This window comes from Anomaloglossus baeobatrachus, chromosome 2 (genome assembly GCF_048569485.1).
Source record: "Anomaloglossus baeobatrachus isolate aAnoBae1 chromosome 2, aAnoBae1.hap1, whole genome shotgun sequence".
NCBI classification, from domain to species: domain Eukaryota; kingdom Metazoa; phylum Chordata; class Amphibia; order Anura; family Aromobatidae; genus Anomaloglossus; species Anomaloglossus baeobatrachus.
Window position 1 is genome coordinate 670,013,518 of NC_134354.1, and position 22,512 is coordinate 670,036,029.

At 45.7% G+C, this 22,512-nt stretch overlaps 1 protein-coding gene across 1 annotated transcript in view; it reads right to left on the reverse strand.

The window, feature by feature from the left end:
* Positions 1–13,860: 13,860 nt before the first annotated feature.
* Positions 13,861–22,512, reverse strand: part of TFCP2 (transcription factor CP2) — a 139,935-nt gene continuing 131,283 nt past the window's right edge. Inside the window, exon 15 of the mRNA XM_075337127.1 lies at positions 13,861–15,084. Coding sequence (XP_075193242.1) covers positions 15,047–15,084 — 38 coding nt within the window. The 3' untranslated portion in view covers positions 13,861–15,046. The remainder of the gene's footprint in view (positions 15,085–22,512) is intronic.

A 22,512-nucleotide genomic window follows, 5' to 3' on the forward strand; every position in this document is an offset into this window, starting at 1 on the left:
AGCGAGCAGGGAGCAGGAGCCGGCGTCTGGCAGCTGCGGTAAGCTGTAACCAGCGTAAACATCGGGTAACCAAGGGAAGACCTTTCCCTGGTTACCCGATATTTACCTTCGTTACCAGCCTCCGCCCTTGCTGCCAGTGCCGGCTCCTGCTCTGTGCACATGTGGCTGCAGTACACATCGGGTAATTAACCCGATGTGTACTGTAGCAAGGAGAGCAAGGAGCCAGCGCTAAGCAGTGTGCGCGGCTCCCTGCTCTCTGCACTGTGACATGTAGCTGCAGTACACATCGGGTTAATTAACCCTATGCGTACTGTACCTAGGAGAGCAAGGAGCCAGCGCTAAGCGCAGCTCCCTGCTCTCTGCACATGTAGCACAGCGACGTTATGATCGCTGCTTCTGCTGTGTTTGACAGCTAAGCAGCGATCATAACAGCGACTTACAAAGGTCACTGTTACGTCACAGAAAATGGTGACGTAACAGCGACGTCGTTGTCGCTGTCGCTTAGTGTGAACCCAGCTTAAGGGATTGGCCGAGAGAACCTTTCCCTCTACTAGTTTTCCCATCTCCACCCGTCTTCTTAGATTGACAACTCTGGCTTCATAGAGAAGGGCAGCGATTGATGGAGACCAAGGACGTGGGAAGGTGCACTTAAGTGTTTGGCTACGCCCCAATGCACCTGTACTTTGTTTAAATGGTCAATCTGTGGCGACAGAGTCCCTTTAAAGGAAAGGTATTGTCAAAAATAAAAATTTAAACTAAAAAAAAATGTAAAAAGTAATGTTTTAATGTTTTGTTTAAATATTGTTTTTAATTGAGCAAAATATATAAAAAAAAAATAAATAAATAAAGTTTGATATTTTCCACGGTTAAACACTAGGGGGAGCAGCTGCTGAAATCCTACAGAAATCCCACTGTAGAAAAAGCTCACATTACAGCTGCAGTAATAATAATAATTTATTCATTTATATAGCGCTATTAATTCCACAGCGCTTTACATAGTAAAGTGGGCGGAGTCTGCTCTCCTGTGTGTGATGGCACGCCTCCCCCCTCCTAATCTGAGTGTTTACAACAGATAAGAGAATGACATGTAGGGACATAATGTAGAGCCATTTTGTTGGTGACCAGAAATGTCTAAAGTGTCACCAAGGACAGCAGGAGTATCACACAGGAGAGTATTAGATACACGGCTCAGCAGACAGTATCACACAGGACAGGATTAGATACACGGCTCAGCAGACCGTATCACACAGGACAGATTAGATACACGGCTCAGCAGACAGTATCACACAGGACAGGATTAGATACACGGCTCAGCAGACAGTATCACAGGAGAGTATTAGATACATGGCTCAGCAGACAGTATCACACAGGACAGGATTAGATACACGGCTCAGCAGACAGTATCACACAGGACAGGATTAGATACACGGCTCAGCAGACAGTATCACAGGAGAGTATTAGATACACGGCTCAGCAGACAGTATCACACAGGACAGGATTAGATACACGGCTTAGCAGAAAGTATCACACAGGAGAGCATTAGATACACGGCTCAGCAGAGAGACACACACACACACACACACACACACACACACACACACACACACACACACACACACAGCAGCGGCGGGCAGAGCAGGGGCTGGGTAGAGCGGAGGGAGGGGGTGTCAGAGACGGTAACGGCGGACGGGAGGGAGGGGCGGGGGCTGGGGCTGGGGAGAGCGGAGGGAGGGGGTGTCATCGGAGACTGTAACGGGGGAAGGGGAGGCGGCCCGTACTCACACATCCCGGCGGTTGACAGGGGTATAGTGGAGCAAACAGTATACGCTGTGAGGTCCACAATGATGGCGCGGATCTCCTCCCTCTGCTGTGATCTGGACAGCTCAGGGGGCGCGTCCAGGTCACAGCAGACACCCACTGTAATGTTTCTGATGGGGTTGGATCACGACCACTGTTCTCTATGCACAGGGGCTGCTATAAAGGAGTGAGTAATTGTCGTTACACACAGCAAATCCATGGCAGCCCCCAGTACCTCCTGTAAAATTAGAATTCAATAAAAACTAAATTAGCAGCGATTTTCATTTTGTATTAAAAATACTTTATTTCATAATCACTATTTTTAATACAAAAATAAAAAAACTCGATACCTTACCTTTAAGTCCCATGGATTTCATTTGATGCTGCAGCGGGAAAGCTATTCCATATACCATCAGTAAACTGTAGTTTGAGCTAGCTGTATAATAATGCTGCTTGCCTGAGCTTTTAATAATCAGACAAACCCTCCTACCGTCCTCTTCGGTGATCAGGAATGGTGCACTCTTGAACTGATGTAAATCCTTAAAAAGGGACTCAGGTCAACACAGAATGACTGTTCAAACAAAGTACAGACGCTCAGTGCTTCATGATGGGGTCAAATATTTAAATACTTGATTTCCCTTGATCTTCATTCCCCTTTACTTTTATTAATGGCTATTAATATATTTATAGAGCCAGCGATAGATAGAAAACAGGCAACTGGGATGGCGCACTTAAAATGATTGGCCCCTACCATGAAGCACCACACACCTGAACATGGTCTGAACAGTCATTATGTGCCAACACAGTCCCGTTAAATTCAGAGCACGATATTTTGCTATGGTGATACAAAGCTATCAATACATGTGCAGGAGGGTCATGTTATACCTTAGGGTGGTGTCACACACAGCGACGACGATAACGACGTTGCTGCTATGTCACCATTTTCTGTGACGTTGCAGTGACGTCCCGTCGCGGTCGCTGTGTGTGACATCCAGCAATGACCTGGCCCCTGCTGTGAGGTCGCCGGTCGTTGCTGAATGTCCAGCTTAATTTTTTGGTCGTCGCTCTCCCGCTGTGACGCACACATCGCTGTGTGTGACAGCGAGAGAGCGACGAAATGAAGCGAGCAGGGAGCAGGAGCCGACGTCTGGCAGCTGAGGTAAGCTGTAACTAGGGTAAACATCGCGTACCCAAGGGAAAACCTTTCCCTGGTTACCCGATATTTACCTTAGTTACCAGCATCCGCCGCTCTCGCTGCCAGTGCCGGCTCCCTGCTCTCTGCACATGTAGCTGCAGTACACATCGGGTAATTAACCCGATGTGTACTGTAGCTAGGAGTGCAGGGAGCCAGCGCTAAGCCGTGTGCGCGGCTCCCTGCTCTCTGCACGTGTAGCTGCAGTACACATCGGGTAATTAACCCGATGTAAACTGTAGCTAGGAGTGCAGGGGAGCCAGCGCTAAGCAGTGTGCGCGGCTCCCTGCTCGCTGTAGCACAGCGACGCGTGTCGTTATGATTGCTGCTGCGTCTGCTGTGTTTGACAGCTAAGCAGCGATCATAACAGCGACTTACAAGTCGCTGTTGAGTCACATAAAATGGTGACGTAACAGCGACGTCGCTATCGCTATGTGTGAACCCAGCTTTAGAGGTTTTACCAGATTTCTGCAATCACATAAAGATAACAAAATCTCAGCAACAAACAACAAGCCCGTCAAATCTCTCTTCTGACCCATTTTGCAAAGGGAAGGAAATTGCCTAATAATTAAACACACCTTATATAGGGTGTTGATGTCATTACACCACACCCCTCCTCATTACAGAGATGCACATCACCTGATTTACTTAATTGGTAGTTAGCTCTCAAGCCTATACAGCTTGGAGTAGAACAACATGTATAAAAGTATCATGTGATCAAAATACTCATTTGCCTAATAATTCTGCACACAGTGTAGTTCCTCTGTGAGGATATGACAGAGAACAGTGGAGATAGGTGATAATGCCGCGCCACAGATCACTTCAGGAGCAGTAAGATTAACGTATCTTTATTGGCATAGGTCTACGCGTTTCAGGAGCCACGCTCCCTTCCTCAGGACCGTGAAGAACCAAGAGACATCAAATCTCATCAAAAGATTTGATGTCTCTTGGTTCTTCACGGTCCTGAGGAAGGGAGCGTGGCTCCTGAAACGCGTAGACCTATGCCAATAAAGATACGTTAATCTTACTGCTCCTGAAGTGATCTGTGGCGCGGCATTATCACCTATCTCCACTGTTCTCTGTTATCTGCCGTCGGGTGGCTGCTGCCTGGATTAACGATTTACATGCTGTCAAAGGGGTTGTGACTTGCACAACTCCATCTGGTGAGTATTGACTCCCCTTCCCTCACCCCATATTATTGGGGTAATACCCTATTTGCACTTTTTGTCCACAGTTTTATTCTGTGAGGATATGTGCACACAGCGTCTTTTTCAGGTAGATTGAGCCAGCCAAAATGCACAGCAAAAGGATACTGCTGTGCACATGTTCTATCTTACATCACTTAACAGCTTCAGGGTTTCCAAACCCCGAACTGGTTAAAAGAAGTGACAAGTTAATTAGTTCTTACCGAGAAATCGGTGTTTAAATTTTCATGCAAAATGAAGCTGCAGATCTGATGCCTCTTGTTACTCCTACTTTATTCTTTTTGATGGATGTCTACTGTGCTCGAAGTCACACAGCATTGATTCTGTCAGTCAAGCAGGAGGAGACTATAGGAACAGAGCTGGAGTGACAAAGACTTCAGATGTACGGCCATATTTGCATGTCAATTCAAATGCTAATTTATCAGTAATAGAGGAAAAGACTAGTCATTGAAAGAGCTACATGCACATATAGGATGGGGATAGATGGAGGGTAAAATCCTGCTAATACTTTCCATTCAAGAAGATCTAGGCTAGGATAACTTGGTGAATAAAGGAAACTAAAGGTACAGTCACACTAAGTGACGCTCTAGCGATCCCACCAGCAACCTGACCTGGCAGGGATCGCTGGAGCATCGCTACACGGGTTGCTGGTGAGCTGTCACACAGGCAGATCTCACCAGCAACCACTGACCAGCCCCAGCGACGCGTGGAAGCGATGCTGCGCTTGGTAACTAAGGTAAATATCGGGTAACCAACCCGATATTTACCTTGGTTACCAGCGCACACCGCTTAGCGCTGGCTCCCTGCACTCCTAGCCAGAGTACACATCGGGTTAATTACCGATGTGTAGTCTGGCTATGTGTGCAGGGAGCACGTAGCCGGCACTCGCCGCATGAGAGTGGGGGACGCTGGTAACGAAGGTAAATATCGGGTAACCAAGGAAAGGGCTTCTTGGTTACCCGATGTTTACCGTGGTTACCAGCGTCCGCAGAAGCCGGCTCCTGCTGCCTGCACATTTAGTTGTTGCTGTCTCGCTGTCACACACAGCGATGTGTGCTTCACAGCGGGAGAGCAACAACTAAAAAATGGTCCAGGACATTCAGCAACAACCAGCGACCTCACAGCAGGGGCCAGGTTGTTGCTGGATGTCACACACAGCAACATCGCTAGCAAGTTGTGCCTCAGCAGCGATGTTGCTAGAGATGTTGCTTAGTGTGACGGGGCCTTAAGGCAACAGGAGTTGATTTAATTTTTCAAGGAGAGATTGGATTTTTCAAGATCGGCCCCATAGTGCATTAGCCACATAGAGCCAAGTATCACATCCACATACCAGGGCAAATTAGAGCATAAGTTTGCTGATACACGTGGGCATGCCTTCAGTCCACATGTGGCTGATGTACTCTGGGACCCTCGAGGATGAGATTAGAGCTTGTGGTACTTTAAATATATCAACAACCACTTACTGCAAATGTAGCTACAGTACATTTATGCTAGATTTTTTATTTTTTTTTTACTACGCAGTCAAATCTGCACCCGGTTGTATAGCAAGTGAAGTTTTGCGATGCACTTTAACTAAAGATGAGAGGACCCAGAGAAGTTTGGATTTGTGTGTTCAGCCAAACTTTAGATAAAAGTTCAGTTTGGGACCCGAACGCAACCTAAACCCCACTGGAAGTCACTGATTGGGCAGTTCAGCTCGCTGCCCACATACAGCCAGCCATAAATAGAGCACTTGGGGCGATTCTTTTTTTTTTCTTCATTTTTGTACACACTACATCCAATATTGCTGTTTATACCCCCAGTGAGAGGCATTCAAATACTACAAGGGGCTTGCACTGAGCTGAGCACCGAGCATACCCGAGCACAGTGATGCTTGATCGAGAGCTCAGCATATGTAAAGCAACCGAACTCTGAACACTTGATTTTTGGGGGGAAAAGTCTGTATTTGGTAGGAACACCGAACTTTACTGTTCGGGTCCGCTAATCTCCAATTTTAACCCCTTCATGGCCTTGAACGTACTGATACATCCAAGGTAGTCTTTCCACCTTTGATGCAGGCTCACACGCATCCTTCCCAGCACATGTTGGCTGACCTCATCACAGATCCACCAGCGGCTGTAAACCAGTTAAATCCCACTATCAATCTCTAATTTAATATGCATCGACAGTGGGCTCGCCCTTCCCCGTTCCTATCGGCGGTTCCATGACTTGATCGCGGGTTGCAGATAGGGATCTTCAGCTGACCCCTGACTGCTGTGACAACCTGTCTGTCATGAAATGAAAAAGGATTTTTTTTCAGCTCATCCTTTTCTAATGACTTCTGGACTTTTGAATCATGGGCAATGCATGGTGTGTGGCTCCATGTCCAACATCAGCATGAAAATATGGTACGGAGATCCAGAATCATGTTCCAAGGTAGTTAAAAACCTTTTTTTGGATTCACGTTAAAATGAAAACAGTGTTAAAACCATCCAGTGCATAGACATCCATCTTACGTTTATCAAACTCCAACTGGTTCTTAATCAAAGATTTATGATCATAGACCTACGATTTAGGTGTATCACTAAAAGGTAAGGTTTCGCTTTTTTTTTTTGTATTGATAATAAGGATTATAGAATTAAGTATTTTTAATACAAAACTAAAAATTCACAGTTCTAGTTTTTATTTAATGCTATTTTTACTGAAAGACTGGGCGCTGCAATCTTGGATCTGCTGTGTGTAACGACAGTTACTCACCTCATTTATGGCAGCCCTCTGCATTGACTGATTGTCGGGCTCTGTCCCTATTCTCTAACAGAGAGACAGCGTCTGCTGTAAACTAGTCATGCCCCCTGGGCTGTTCAGCTCACAGCACAGGGAGGAGATTGCTGCCACCTTTGTGGAGCTCACTGCATATACTGTGTGCTGCACTTTCCGCCTGTCACACACCAGGATGGGGAGAGTTCCGGTACCAGGCAGCGTTTATCCTGGCGTGCTGCTTCCCACCCCTCTGCTCACCCCCCTTCCTCCACCTCCACTCACCTCGGGCCTCTGCTCCTCGCTGCTCTGTACTCTAAATCGCTGATGAACAGACACCAGGCTGACAGGATAGGCTGCCGGGGGCGCAGGTATGAGGTGAGTGCTTGCGGCTGGAAGTAGTGATCGCAGCATGACATCTTTAGGGTAGTGCCGCTCAAGCTGCAGATCACCCCTCCTCGCCGCATGTCACCTCTGACCTCCGATCGCGGCCGGCAGCACAGTATATGGGGGCGCGGGATTCAGTGTGGCACTATGCCAGCTGTCCTTAGTGACACTTTAGACATTAGGATCACTTTACGGTCACCAACAATATGGCTCAGCACTGTGATCCTAAACTTCATTCTCTCATCTTTTTGGAAACACCCAGATTGGGAGGGGGAGGTGTGGAGATGTGACATCACACACAAGAGCAGATTCCACTCACTTTTACTACAGTTGTAATGTGAGCTAGTTCTACAGTAGGATTTCAGCAGCTGCTCCCTTTAGTGTTTGAGTGGAAAATATCAGACTTTAAATATTTTTTTTCAGATTTTTCTCAATTAAAAACAAATTTTTAAACAAAACATTAAAACATTAATACTTTAAATTTTTTCAGTTATTGAAATTTTTTTTATTTTTGACGACACCTTTCCTTTAAGAACTGGTTGGGGTTCGATACGCATAAATGTCTATACACTGGATGGTTTTAACATGTGTTCCATTTTAATGTGAATCCATTAAAGGAGGTTTTTATGTACCTTGGGAAGCGATGCTGGATCTCCTTACCACTCATTTTCCTGTCTCTGTCATAACTAACTTCCCGTAAATGCCGGCTGCAAGTCGGTATTCATAGGAAGTCATAATATCTGCCATACAGAGCAGTGCTGATTCGGTCCTGCTCTGCCCCATCTATTCTCAGGCCTGTTGGCACATAGCATGGTCCCTACTCTAGTAACTCACTTTGCTGATTATAGACATGTAGTCTCAAACAATAATGGCCAATCCTAAACTTATAAATTAGAAAAGTAAAATCATTACCATCAAGCCCAAAATAACTATCCTTTTATTATGAAATCCAATATACTGTATTTCTTTCTTTCTTCCATGTACATCAAAGTTGATGGCTACTCACTGTCCAAATTCTCGCAAGATTATCTAGGCCCTCTTCAACTCCTGCCGACTACAACTCAAAAATATCACATGGATTTGTTCATTCCTTAACCAAGAATCAGCAAAAACATTAGCCCTCATTATCTCTCTCCTCGACTACTGCAACCTCCTGCTCTGTGGCCTCCCTTCCAACTCTTGCACCTCTCCAATCTATCCTAAACTCTGCTGTCAGATTAATCCACCTCTCCCCTCGCTATTCTCCGGCCTCCCCACTCTGCCAATACCTTCACTGGCTTCCCATTTCCCAAAGACTCCAATTCAAAACCTTAACAAATGACATACAAAGCCATCCACAATGTGTCTCCTCCATTCATCTGTGACCTAGTCTCCCGGTACGTACCTGCACGCAACCTCAGATCCTCACAAGATCTCCTTCTCTACTCCTCTCTCTCTTCTTCCAACAATTGTATACAAGATTTCTCCTGTGCTTCCCCTATACTCTGGAACTCTCTACATCAGCATATCAGACTCTCACCTACCGTGGAAAGCTTCAAAAGGAACCTGAACATCCACTTCTTCCGACAAGCCTACAACCTACATTAACCCTCAGACCAGTACACCACTGCGCAACCAGCTCTGTCCTCACCTATTGTACCCTCACCAGAAGCGTAGCTAGGGGGTTCGACTCAGAGGGGGCGAAACTTCTGAGTGGGCCCCTAACCAGGTAACAATATTTACAACTATGGTGACGCAGCCTAATAGCTTGTGTAGACAACCATATTTTTGGTCCAAGTGCGATCCAACAAAATATTGGATCACATTCGGACCAATGTTATCCAATGAGGCAGTGCACATGTTCGATTCTGTCCTTGGACCGAGTGGTCTAAGAAAAAATAAATAAATTGCGGCATGCATGCGCAGACTGGTACGGTTAAGTGTAGCGGCAGGGCCGTAGTTGGCATTCATGCTGTTCTAAGCACTTAAATTGATCACGTACCATACCAATAAGTCAGACTAAAGCCTTATGCAGATGTGGCTAGAAGTATGCCAATCGCACACTTGTGGTCACATGACGGCCCGCTCTCACCACCGACACTGGAAAACCATGACCGTGCACTGTGTATATGCTATGAGGATTCACAAGTCTGCAGTCACAGGCCATTAAACAGCTGCCAATCAGCTTCATAAAACCAAACGGTTGACTATCATTTAAAGGGAATCAGTCAGCAGGTTTTTGCCCTCTAATCTGAGAGCAGCATAACGTAGGGGCAGAAACCCAGATTCCAGCGGTGTGTCACTTACTGATCTGCTCAGTGTAGTTTTCATAAAATTACTGATTAATCAGCAGTAGGTTATCATTATAGGACTACTTTGCATGCTGCAGGTACTTCAGCATATTCATGAGCTGTGTATAACTGCTAGATCTGCAGCAGAGAAATCATAGATTTTATCAAATTGACAGCAAACAGCTCAATAAGTGACATCGCTGGAATCTGGGTCTCTGTCTCTACATTATGCTGCTCTCAGATGGGGGAGCAAAAACCTGCTGACAAATTCCTTTAAATGCAGGGATTGTCCAGGATAAATGCTCCCTTAGATCCAGGTACCATATTTGCGACTTCTCTGATTTGCTTTGTCTCACTCCATTCTTCATCTGATCCAGACAACATGATGAATTTGGACGTACACAGCTTCTTTCCGCAGACTTCCATTTCCTCTGATTTTCCACAACCTATGCAAACATGATGCCCTAAAAATATGTGTCATTATTACATCTAAAAAAAATCCACCCATGCTGTGCATTAAATATCCCTTATACTGTGCACCTGAATATATATGTGCACCAGTATGCTCCCTGATCAAAAAGTGACCCCTACACTGTCCCCCTAATGACACATGGCCTCCACATTGTGCCTCATATGCTACAACCACTGCACCATCCCAACATCATGAATTATGGCCGCCACACTATTTCTTTATGAATATCCATAAAACCATCCTCTCATTAACCATGTCCTATATGCTTTCCATACAAAATAATGTGATATGAATAATAGCCTCCACATTGTCCACACCTTCCATACCCCTCACTACACTACACCCTCTTCATACTCTGCTGTCTTTTCACATCATACAGCCTTCACTATTTGCCCTCGCATTGTCCCTCGTATACTGCTCCCCTCATACTGTGCCCTCACACTGACCCTCGTATACTGCTCCTCTCATACTGTGCCCTCACTGTCCCTCGTATACTGCTCCTCTCATACTGTGCCCTCACTGTCCCTCGTATACTGCTCCTCTCATACTGTGCCCTCACACTGTCCCTCGTATACTGCTCCTCTCATACTGTGCCCTCACACTGTCCCTCGTATACTGCTCCTCTCATACTGTGCCCTCACACTGTCCCTCGTATACTGCTCCTCTCATACTGTGCCCTCACACTGTCCCTCGTATACTGCTCCTCTCATACTGTGCCCTCACTGTCCCTCGTATACTGCTCCTCTCATACTGTGCCCTCACACTGTCCCTCGTATACTGCTCCCCTCATACTGTGCCCTCACATTGTCCCTCGTATACTGCTCCTCTCATACTGTGCTCTCACATTGTCCTTACTGCCTCCCATAATGCGCTGTCACGCTGTATACTGAGTGAATGCTACTATTCCCCCTCCCACACTTTACAGTAAAAGTTCCTCCCATCTATAGCTCCATGGTGGAGCACTTACCTTCTTATCCCTCATCTTTACCTCCTTTGTGGTGCGCTCTCACACCTTGCACCCCCATATCCCACACCCACACATTCTGCACTCCCCATATCCCACACTGCACCCCATATCCTACAAACCCTTCACCCCAGCCTGTACCCCCATATCCCACACACCCTGCATCCTTATATCTTACACAGCCTGTATCTCAACTTACACCTCTCTCAAACACTCTGAACCCGCACATTGCACACACCCTACATCCAGGGTCGGCGTCAGCATCAGACACACCCGGACAAATGCTGGGGCCCTAGACAGCTGGAGGGGGGCAACTAGCAGTCTTCAGTGCTGCGGGCCTCGGGCTGAGTTCCAGGGACTGCAGTGCTTGGGTTGGCAGTTGCACTATCCTGTACGACCCTTTAATCCACACTCGCACACACTATTCACTGTTGAATGCTCCGTGCGCCTCCTGCATTGAAGTTCATCTCTGGGCCCCCACTCCTGAGCTGTATGGGCCCTCTCAGAGCAGTAGATGTCACCTCTTGAGCTGTATGGGTCTGCCAGAGCCGTATGCACTGGCCCCACAGAGCCGTATACACTGCCACCTCAGAGCCGTATGTGATGCCACTCCAGAGCTGTATACCACCCAACCCAGTAATGTGTATGCCCCCCAGTAACATCTATGCCCCCCAGTAATAAGTATGCACCTCAGTAACATGTATGCCCCCCGCCCCTCCCCCCAGTAATATCTATGACCCCAGCCTCTCCTGTCATTTATATACTGTATCTCCCCAGCCCTTCCTGTGATGTATATACTGTATCCCTAGCTCTTCCTGTAATGTATATACAGCAGTCTGTGTGTGGCCATGTCTTTTAGTGACCATCACGCAGTGCAGCCTGCACAGCCATATGTCCAGGAGGAGCTGGACGGAGACAAGCGGGGGAGGGGAGTGAGGCTGCTGCCGGCTTCCCCATAATAATATCTCTAATCTGTGTGTGTATGTATAATGCATATCTATGCGTGTCCGTGTGTATGACTGCATATAAACAGACAAAAATCTATACACAGTTTCCTTAATTTCTCTTTAAATAACGTATTTTTAATTTTATAAGACGCACCGGATTATAAGACACACCCCAAATTTGGAGTAAAAAAAATAAAAAATATGGGGTCCGTATTATAATCCGGTGGTGTCTTACCAGGGAGGGGGGGCTGGCAGAGGAGCAGGGGGTCAAAGGAGGCAGGGGCTGTAGTGGAGTACGGCGATGCTGTGAGTGGTGCGGAGGGAGGCCTAAATACTCACTGCATGGTTGCTCTGTGCTGGGCTACTCGGCTCTGCTCTGTGCGGCACGGCTCTGTGCGGCAGGCAGTAAGGCACTGGCCATTCTAAAGATGTCTCTGATGGGGGCTTCATCAAATAATGGCGGCTGGAGTCGACATGTGCGCAGATAAGAGCTTGAGCTGAGAGCTCCATCTGCGCACGACCCGACTCTAGGTGCCATTATTTCAAGAAGCCCTCACCACCGACATCTTTAGAATGGCCGAAGCCTTACCACACGGAGCAGAGCCGCCCCAAGCTGCACAGAGCAGAGCCGTGCAGCCACGCACAGAGCAGAACCTCAGCGAGCAGAACAGCCCCACAAAGAGCAGAGCAGCTTCACACGGAGCAGAGCCGTGCCGCGCTGAGCAGCCACGCACAGAGCAGAACCGCAGCGTGCAGAACAGAGCCGCACAGAGCAGAGCCGCTCTGCACAGATCATAGCTGCGTCAAGCAGAACAGCCCCTCACAGAGCAGAGCCATGCCACGCTGAGCAGCCACACACAGAGCAGAACTGTGACGTGCAGAACAGACCCGCACAGAGCAGAGACGTGCCGTGCAGCCACGCACAGAGCAGAACCGCTCCTCACAGATCAGAGCTGCACCAAGCAGAACAGCCCCGCTCTGAGCAGACCAACACAGAACAGGCCCGCACAGAGCAGAGCTGCGCCGAGCAGCGATGTCTGTATGTGTATGTATCTGTGTATGCGAGTGCCTACGTCAGGATGGGGCCCACTGAGACTCTTTTGCCTGGGGCCCACAAAATCCTGGAGCCGGCCCTGCCTGCATCCCTATATGTCACAGTCTGTACCCCAACTTACCCCTCTCTAAAACCCTGCACCCCTTCACACCATTCTGTCAGTGTCTGCAGCCCTCATATGCCACTCACCCTGCATCTCCTTCAGAAATCAGTATCTCTTGATGCTTGGTTTCTGACCGGCAACTGTGGCTCCTCCCACTAAGTCACATGGGCACGACATTATCGCAGGTCCTAGCAGCACCACTAGCATGTATTTTTGTTACCCGGACAAGAGTTTGTGCTTTTCTCCTGCAGCACTGACAGGTCGTAAGCTCCTAGTGGGCCCCCACTGAGCACGGGGCCCGGGGCAACTGCCCCCCGCTAGCTACGCTACTGACCCTCACCCATCCCCTGTAGACTGAACCCTCATGGGCATGGTCCTCTCTCCTGTACCAGTCTGTTTTTGTAATGTTAATGATTGTTGTACTTGTTTTTATGTATACCCTTTTCACTTGTAAAGTCCCATGGAATAAATGGCGCTATAATAAATAACCTGTTCACTTGCGAGTTCTTTAATGGACTGTTGAAGCTACATTTACGCCATATTTCCATGCTTGTGACAGTATAAGCAGATAGTGGAAATGACCCACACAAAATATACAAAAAGGCTTGAATAATTGTTTGAAACGAATGAACACATCTTTTCGCAGCACTTTCATTCACACAATGTATTCTAAACCGAATCCGAACTCAACCCGTAAGAAGAAATGACCCGTAAGAAGAGCAGGATCTGAGAATTGTTGAAATGCCAGCAGGTGTTTTTTTTTTTTATTAGAGGTATTCACCATCCCACATGACTTGCAGAGTGCCACAGATGCCCCCAGAAAATAGGAGGAGCAAATCTCATGGACATATGCAACAATAACAGAACGAAAAATAAAGGTTACAAAAATAAGGCTGAAAGAAAAAAAAAAAAAAAAAAAAAAGAAAAAAAAAAGTACAAAGACCAGAGATCCAATAGTATATCAGAATGAAAGAGGGGAATTGGAGGAGAGGTTTACCAGAGGATAGGATATCATGACTGTTCGCTTAGTAGATTCGCGCTGGATCGGTCATTGACCGAATGCACAAGTCTCATCAATCCCTACAAGCCATTGAAGAATAACAGTGGTGAAGAATGGGTAAAAAAGCTGAAGATAACGTATAGGACTGAGGATAATGAAGATCACCTATATATAACCATTACAAAGAATTTATCTGATCAGTATCAGGATGTGTACCTGTCCTGCAGTCATAACAAACATCTCCATCCTTGGCAATCCATAAAAAAATTAAAATAAAAAAAAAAAAAAAAAATAAGGTATAAAGACAAGTAAAAATCTGAGGACTTAAAAACAAGGACAGCTGGGGAAGATGGCTGGTGTTACAAAAAGCATCATACAAAAAGACACATGCTACATAAAAAAATACTAACCCCCTTACCATCTATATCAGACAGTACAGTTTGATGGGGTAACCAATAACATACACCAATATGCTTCAAGAATATTGTATCCATATCTTCCAGCAGCCGGCGAGAGAAGCTTAAAATGCTTTTTTGTTTTCTTAAAGTATAAAATGATGCCAGCCAATGTAGTGGAATGGCCAGTGCATACATCACCCAAGTTCATGTCAAGTTAAGTAGAATTGCTCGTTCTTGTGCAGACCGGACCTGATCCATAAGAGATGGAAGCAGTTCTGTGCTCAATCACTGCCATAAATTCTTTGTCTAAATCGAATGGGCGCAATTAGAGTCTGCACAAGCAGGAGCAACGTGACTGTCAATATGGAAGAAGCGAAAGTCAAGTGGTCTGCCAGCAATGTGGCGACGCTGAAGATGCATGTCTCTAGTGCATTCAAGTCTTGTGAGCTTATTGGAGAGCGCAGAGACACCGGATCTTCGTCTTCAGTGATGACGGGACAAGGTGGATCTCATGTAGCTCCTTATTTTAAAATGATGTGGTAGGTATCGTTGGTCTCAGCTGTAAAAAAAACGAAGAAAGAAAAGAAATTGTTAAAAACTGGATGAATTAGTGATCATTATTATACTGATGACTTACTGCAGTGTTACTGAATGTATTTAATATGTAAAAAGCCTCTTCAGAATGAAGGGGACCTGATCTCTGGCACAACGTATTGGATGTAGCAGTCCGAAAATAAAATATTGACCCTTTGACGAGCCTTGCCACGACTTAGGAGAAAAAGCCAAATCAGAAACTCCTTTGGCAGACACGTGTTTCAGGGTGTGACCCTTTCTCAGTGCAAAGCAGATCGGATTTGTCTATACAAGAGGCCTCTGAGGGTTTAAGAGGGGGCGGGGACATTTCTCCTTGTGGAGAGTAGCATGTCCAGTGTAAGGCGACTTATGCCATGGGGTGCTCCTTTGGGAAATTAAAATATGCAAATACCCTCTTCAGAAGGAAGAGGACTTGAAATTTATCTTATAATGTATAAGGGATCTGAGCTACATTCATTTTCTACTCAGGGTTTCTCACAGTGCCTGCAAGGTAAGGGAGCATTCAAACATATGCATTTATGGTGTATGCACCGGATATACAGCGCTATTATAGAGATAGATGTGGGATCTACATCTGTCGGACTTGATGGCATTTTCTATAAATATGCCAGAATTATACCAGATAGGACAACACCTTTAAATGTGAATTTACAGCTACCTTAGATAGGGCTGCCGTACAGATTAAGTGGGCTCAGAGTTGAACAGTTATTAATGATCTGGTGAATGAGTGTATTCGCTGACACAGCCACACTGACATTTCAAGCCATATTGGCCACTATAGTCACACAAGCTAGCCAGAAATATTAAGCAAGACATCATTTGGGCAACACTTGTGACCGACAGGAGTTACATTTGAGCACCTGAAGAACAGGAGTCAAAAGTGCCTCTGACAAAGCACTTCACAATAGAGGCAAATGGAGTACAAAAATGACTCTGTTTCAGTGGTATCCATCTATGGCCAACTGCAGACTGCAAAGCGATTCCTTGTAAGTCTTGTTAAAGGGATCCATTGGGGCATGTCTGAAAAGGAGTCCCAAACGTGGCCAAATCGTTACGTGAATAGGGCAAACAAATGTTGATTTATAGAAAACTTGGTTGTAAATGAAAGATCCTTCACTCTAGTAGAAGATCGTTCTTTGTTATATTTCACTTGGACATTTGTTGTACTTCAGTATCCTAGTGGAGCGCAAAATCTATTTATTTTTTTTTTTTACACAATTGGAAACATCAGCACTAATAGGATGATGAGACTTTTTACTGTAAAAAGACAGCAAAAAAAATACACATTTTTGTATAGGGACAGCCAAGTTTAAACACCAATATGCAAAAAAAAAAAAAAAAAAAGGCAGAAAAAGTGTTAAAAAACAAAAATGAAATTATAAAATGTGATTGTGAATATTATCCTGCAAGCAGGCAGTTTTCTAAGAGAGCAGTGTGGAAACAAACATATGAGGACCAACATTATAGCACGACTCCAGCATCGCCGCCACCCCTCCCCCCCTCAGTGCTGGAGTCGTGCTATAAATTTCAGTCCCTCGCCCATAGCATTTTCATGCTTTTTCAGAGCTGCTCCGGTCCCATGGCGCCATCTTGTGCCTTTAACGTCACAAGATCTTAGTTGCAAGTCTAAGAGAGCTACAACGAGGCTCTCAGACTTTTATTTAGTTGTGACCTCTGGTACGCTCCATGAAACATTGGAGCTGCCGGCTGGTAAAATCACCGGGTATCAACCGGAGTGACAGCAATAACAGAAGCTGCCAGAAGGTGAGTATAAGACAGTAGTCAGGTGACTTAGATTTAAATTCCTGGATTTAGATTCCTGGATGAGTCAGGCAGTTAAGCCTCCACCACAGGTAGCAAGAGATTGTTTGCTGGGCTGAATCCTATCTAGCAGGTGGACGCCCAAGACAACCTATGCGACCTGTGGATCTCCAAACCCGGAGTCTAACTATTCGTCTGCTTATGTGGAGCGGAACCCTGAACTGGTACAAGTCTTGATGGAAATATCGCTTCTAGACATCAGGAGTATTCACAGCGCAGTGTATGGGCTAAGTCCCCCTACGTCCAGGTGGGAGACCCCAGAAAAAGTGGTGGAGAATGAAAGGGCTAAAATCCTATGGGACTTCAAGATCCAGACAGATAAGCAAGTGGTAGCTAACCAACCAGATATCATAATAGTAGACAAGGGTCAGAAGACAGCAATGATAATAGATGTGGCAGTGCCTAATGACAGTAACATCAGAAAGAAGGAATATGAGAAGCTGGAGAAATACCAGGGCCTTAAAGAACAACTGGAGAAGATGTGGAAGGTGAAGGTAACAGTGATTCCAGTGGTGATAGGAGCACTTGGAGCAGTGACCCCTAAGTTGGAAAAATGGCTGCAACAGATTCCAGGAGCAACATCTGAGCTCTCTGTCCAGAAAAGCGCAGTGCTGGGAACAACTAAGATCCTGCACAGAACCCTCAAACTCCCAGGCCTCTGGTAGAGGACCCGAGAATGAGGAGGAAGGACAAATAGCCACCCACAGGGGGTGAGTGAGAAGGTAATATTATATATATATATATATATATATATATATATATATATATATATATATATATATATATATATATATATATATATATATATATATATATATATATATATATATATATATATATATATATATATATTCTAAAATTGTTTGTTGAATAGTCACATATATAAATTTATATATTATATCTATCTATACACACACACACACACACACACACACACACACACACCCCATATATTTTGCTAAATACTCGTATATTTATTCTGTGGAACAATTTTTTATTCTAGATACTCCTATATTACCTTTGTTATAGAGGACAATTCCCTCTTTCCTCAATTTGGTGGTTTTTAGGTGGCAGCCGCCGGCCGGGGCTCCATTTTTTAATTAAGTATGTCTTATAATTGTGCAATACATGTGTAATGTAATTATCGCATTGTAACTTTTTTTTTTATAAATATTAAATTAAATCCCCATTTTATAGTGAAATAAAAGTAAAATTTTTTCCAATAATAACCTTAGTTTAGCGCAGAGTAATTTTGGCTAGACTAGATGATGGACACCATTTTTAGAGCTCCTGAGGTGCCCGAGCAGAAACCCCACAAAAGCGACCCAATGTTACAAACCACACTCCTTCAGAAAAACACCCAGGGGAGCAGTGAGCATGTTTACCTCACAGGTCTCTCAGAATTTTATACTATTCGGCCATGTAAATTAAAAATGACATTTTTTCCACTAAAATACTCAGTCCCAGATTTTTCATTTTCACAAAGGGTAACATTTGCACAAGGTCTCCTGAGCACAGCAATTTTCACATGTATTTGGGTATATAGGTCGGCATCTCTCTCATTACTGCAGCTTTCCTCACACACTGACCATCACCTCTGTCCATTAGTTATGAGCGAGCACTACCACTACCTCGGTACTCGTAATCAGCAGTCAGACGGGTTTGACTTGTGTACAGAGTATAATGGAAGTCAATGGGGAACACAAGCATTGTTGTGGAAGATCTTCTGGACAAATACTAGAGTTCCCCATTGACTTTCTTTATATGCAGTACACAAGTCACGCCCGTCCGAGTTTCCGACTGCTTGTTACGAGTACTGAGCACTCGAGCATGGTAGTGCTTGCTCATTACTACTGTCCATACAATGGCTACAGGTGTAGGATCATGTGATCAGCTAAAAATTGCTATTAACTGTAAAATCTCTTGTAGCCTTTATTGAAACTGTGGGTTAATATGCCGCCACCTAGAGGCTGAGAGTAAGAATACATGTTAGAAAAAGAGCCGACTCCTCACTAGACTACAACTGGGCAGTTGACTGCCAATTATCCAGTTGCAAAAAAAACAAAAAAAAAAAAAAAGAAGAAGTGCTGTGTCCACCCCAATGAAGTCTACAAGAAGAGACATGACATGAATTTTTTTGTTGCTTCACTGAGGGAGGGGGACTGGGGCCGAACCATGTAATGTCCTAAAGATGTCCCTGGGGTGGAAAATTCATATCAGGACAGCAGAAGGAAGAATAGCCATCCCTGCTGCTTCTAGTACCTTTCTGCTAAGGTATGCATACCTTCACCCCCGCACGATTTTCCATTTTTTTTTTTTCGCTCCCCTTCTTCCAAGAGCCGTAATTATTTTTATTTTTCAGTCAGTCAATCTTGCCATGCGAGGGCTTGTTTTTTTGAGGAAAAAGATGTACTTTTAAATGAAACCATGGGTTTTACCATATAGTTTACTAGAAAATGGCAAAAAAATTCAAAGTGTGGAAAAATTGCAAAAAAAAGTGCGATTGCACGATTGTTTTTGAGATATTTTATTCACTGTGTTCACTATGTGGTAAAACTGATGTGTGCTTTGATGGCTCAGATCAGTACGAGTTTGTAGGCACCAAACATGCATAGGTTTATGTTTATCTAAAGGGGTTAAAATAAAAAATCAGAAGTTTGTCCAAAATAAGTGGCGTACTTTTGGGGCCATTTTCCACGATCCATAGCGTTCTTATTTTGCAGGACCTGAGGCTCAGTGACTGCTTATTTTTTGCACCTTGAGCTGACGTTTTTAACTGTACCATTTTTGCACAGATGCTACATTTGATCGCCTGTTTTTGCATTTTGCGCAAAACTTGCGGCGACCAAAAAACCCGGATTTTTGTGTACTCACCGTAAAATAGTTTTCTCTTAGTCATCATTGGGGGACACAGGACAATGGGTGTTATGCTGCTTATCCATAGGAGGACACTAAGTAGATGCAAAGATGTTAGCTCCTCTCCTGCAGTATACAACACCTGGCCCAGCCAGGCTACTTCAGTTTTAGTACACAAAGAGTAGGAGAACAAGTAACAAAAAATGTGAGTGAATACTCATAACAAAAGAGTACTGAGACAGAAAAAAGCTAAGGCCAAACAGGGCAAAAGGGAGGGTGCTGTGTCCCCCAATGATGGCTAAGAGAAAACGATTTTACGGTGAGTACACAAAAATCCGTTTTTCTCTGACGCCTCATTGGGGAACACAGGACTATGGGACGTCCTAAAGCAGTCCATGGGTGGGTAAATAAACAACGCAACCCAAGGACTAGGAACCAGTCCCAGGAGAGCCTACTGAGATAGGTACTCCACTATCGTTTGCAGAATTTTCCTACCTAGGTTCGCCCCAGCCGAAGCCTGGGTATGGACTCAGTAGTGCTTTGAAACAGTATGTAGGCAAGACCAGGTCGCAGCCTTACACCTCTGTTCCACTGAAGCCTGATGCCTAATGGCCCAAGAGGCGCCAACTGCTCGCGTGGAATGAGTCCGCAGTCCACTAGGAATGGGCTTTAGTTGCAAACGGCAGACCTCCTGGATCGCAGAGCGAATCCAGCGAGCCAGCATTGCCTATGAAGCTGCCTCTCCTTTCTTAGGCCTTTCAAGAATGACGAACAAGGAGTCTATGTTCCTAAAGGGGCTGTCCTGGGTATGTAATATCTGAGAGCCCTCATAAAGGTCTAGCGAATATAGAAACCTTTCCACCCTATGGACTGTGTGTGGACAAAATGAAAGCAGAACAATGTCCTCACTCATATGAAACAGGGAAGTAACCTTCAGAAGAAAATCCGGAAGGGGGCGTAGAACCACCTTGTCCTGATGAAAGATCAGAGGGTTCGCGGCAAGAGAGTGCTGCCAGTTCCGAAACTTGTCTGATGGACGTAATCGCCACTAAGAATGTTACCTTCCAGGAGAGAAGATTCTTCAAGAGGTTCAAAAGGGGACCTCTGGATACCGTCCAAAACGAGATTGAGGTCCCATGGGTCCAGCGACCGTTTATACAGGGAAACTAGATGGGAAACACCCTTGAGAAAAGTCTTAACTTGCGGATTGCAAGCTAGGCGGTATTGATAGAATATTGAGAGAGAGATAAAACCTGCCCCTTTTGCAACCTGACTGCAAAAATAAAAATCAAGAATTCTGGGGATCGCCAGAGGCATAGGTTGGACATTAGATTCCCTGCACTGGGAAAGGAAAGTTTTCCACGTACGGTGGTAAATACGGGATGAAGGCCGGCTTTCAGGTACTGTACATGGTGGAGTTGACCACGGGAGAGAATCTCGCTCTTGTTAAAGTCCGGGTCTCAATGGCCAGGCCGTCAGCTTCAGGGCTCTGGAGTTCTGATGGGAAATGGGTCCTTGGGTCAGCAGGTCTGGGATGCTTACGAGGCGCCATGAGCAATTGTACCAATTCAGCATACCAGGTGCACCTGGGCTAGTCCGGTGCTATTAGTATCACCGGGACTCCTTCTGCCTTTGTCTTCCTGATTACTCACGGCAGAAGGGGCAGAGGCGAAAAACATGTAAAGGCAGACGGAAACGACTGCAGGAGACTAGAGCATCCGCGCCAATGGACTGTGGGTCACGTGACCTGGCTAAGAACGCGGGTACCTTTGCGTTCAACCTTGAGGCCATTAGATCCACGTCTGGTGTACTCCAGTGAGTGCAGATGTGTGGGAACACTTCTGGTTGGAGAAACCACTCTCCGGCGGCCAGGCCTTGGCGACTTAGAAGGTCCGCCGCCCAGTTCTCTACTCCCGGTATGTGTAACGCTAAAAAAACACAGACCCCCGTCGATTCGGCCCAGGTGAGGATCCTGAGGACCTCGAGATAAGCTGTCTAGCTGCTGGTACCGCCGTGCCGATTGACATAGGCCACAGCTGTTGCATTGTCCAATTGGACCCGAATCAAACGACCTGCTAGCAGAAGGGGGAAATTACCTGAGCGCGAGAAAGATCGTGCTGATTTTCAAGATGATTTCTGGGAAGGGAAGACTCCTGTGGTGTTCAATGTCCCGAAGCAGAGTGGAGCCAGTACGCTGCTCTCCAGACGAAGAGGCTGGCATCCGTGGTCAGGAGTAGCCAGTCCACTTGGGGGAGAAAAACTCCTTCTCGATATGGAAGAGGACTGAAGCCACCAGCAAGGCGCATACCTGACTGAAGGTGTCAGGTGAAAAGTTCGTCCAAGGAAAAGGGGCTCTTGTCCCAGGCAGCTAGAAGCGCAAGCTGCAGTGGGCGGTGGTGTGGCTAAGCGAGCAGCACTGCCTCTATAGCCGCCGCTATCCTACCTAGCACTCATACTGAATCTATGGAGTGAGAGGAGTACGTAGAGGGCAGTGTACCGCTTGTTGTAGAGCGGTCGCCTTGTCTTGAGGGGAAAATATCAAGCCCCGAAGAGTGTCCAGGGACATGCCCAGGGAGGTGACGGATTTTGACGGGACCGGGGATGATTTGACTGGAGTCAGAAGCCGCCCTAAGCGGGATATGGTGCCCACAGAGATCTGCACGCTGGTTGAGCCCTTGATGAGGAGGTCATCCAAGCAAAGCAAAACAGCCACTCT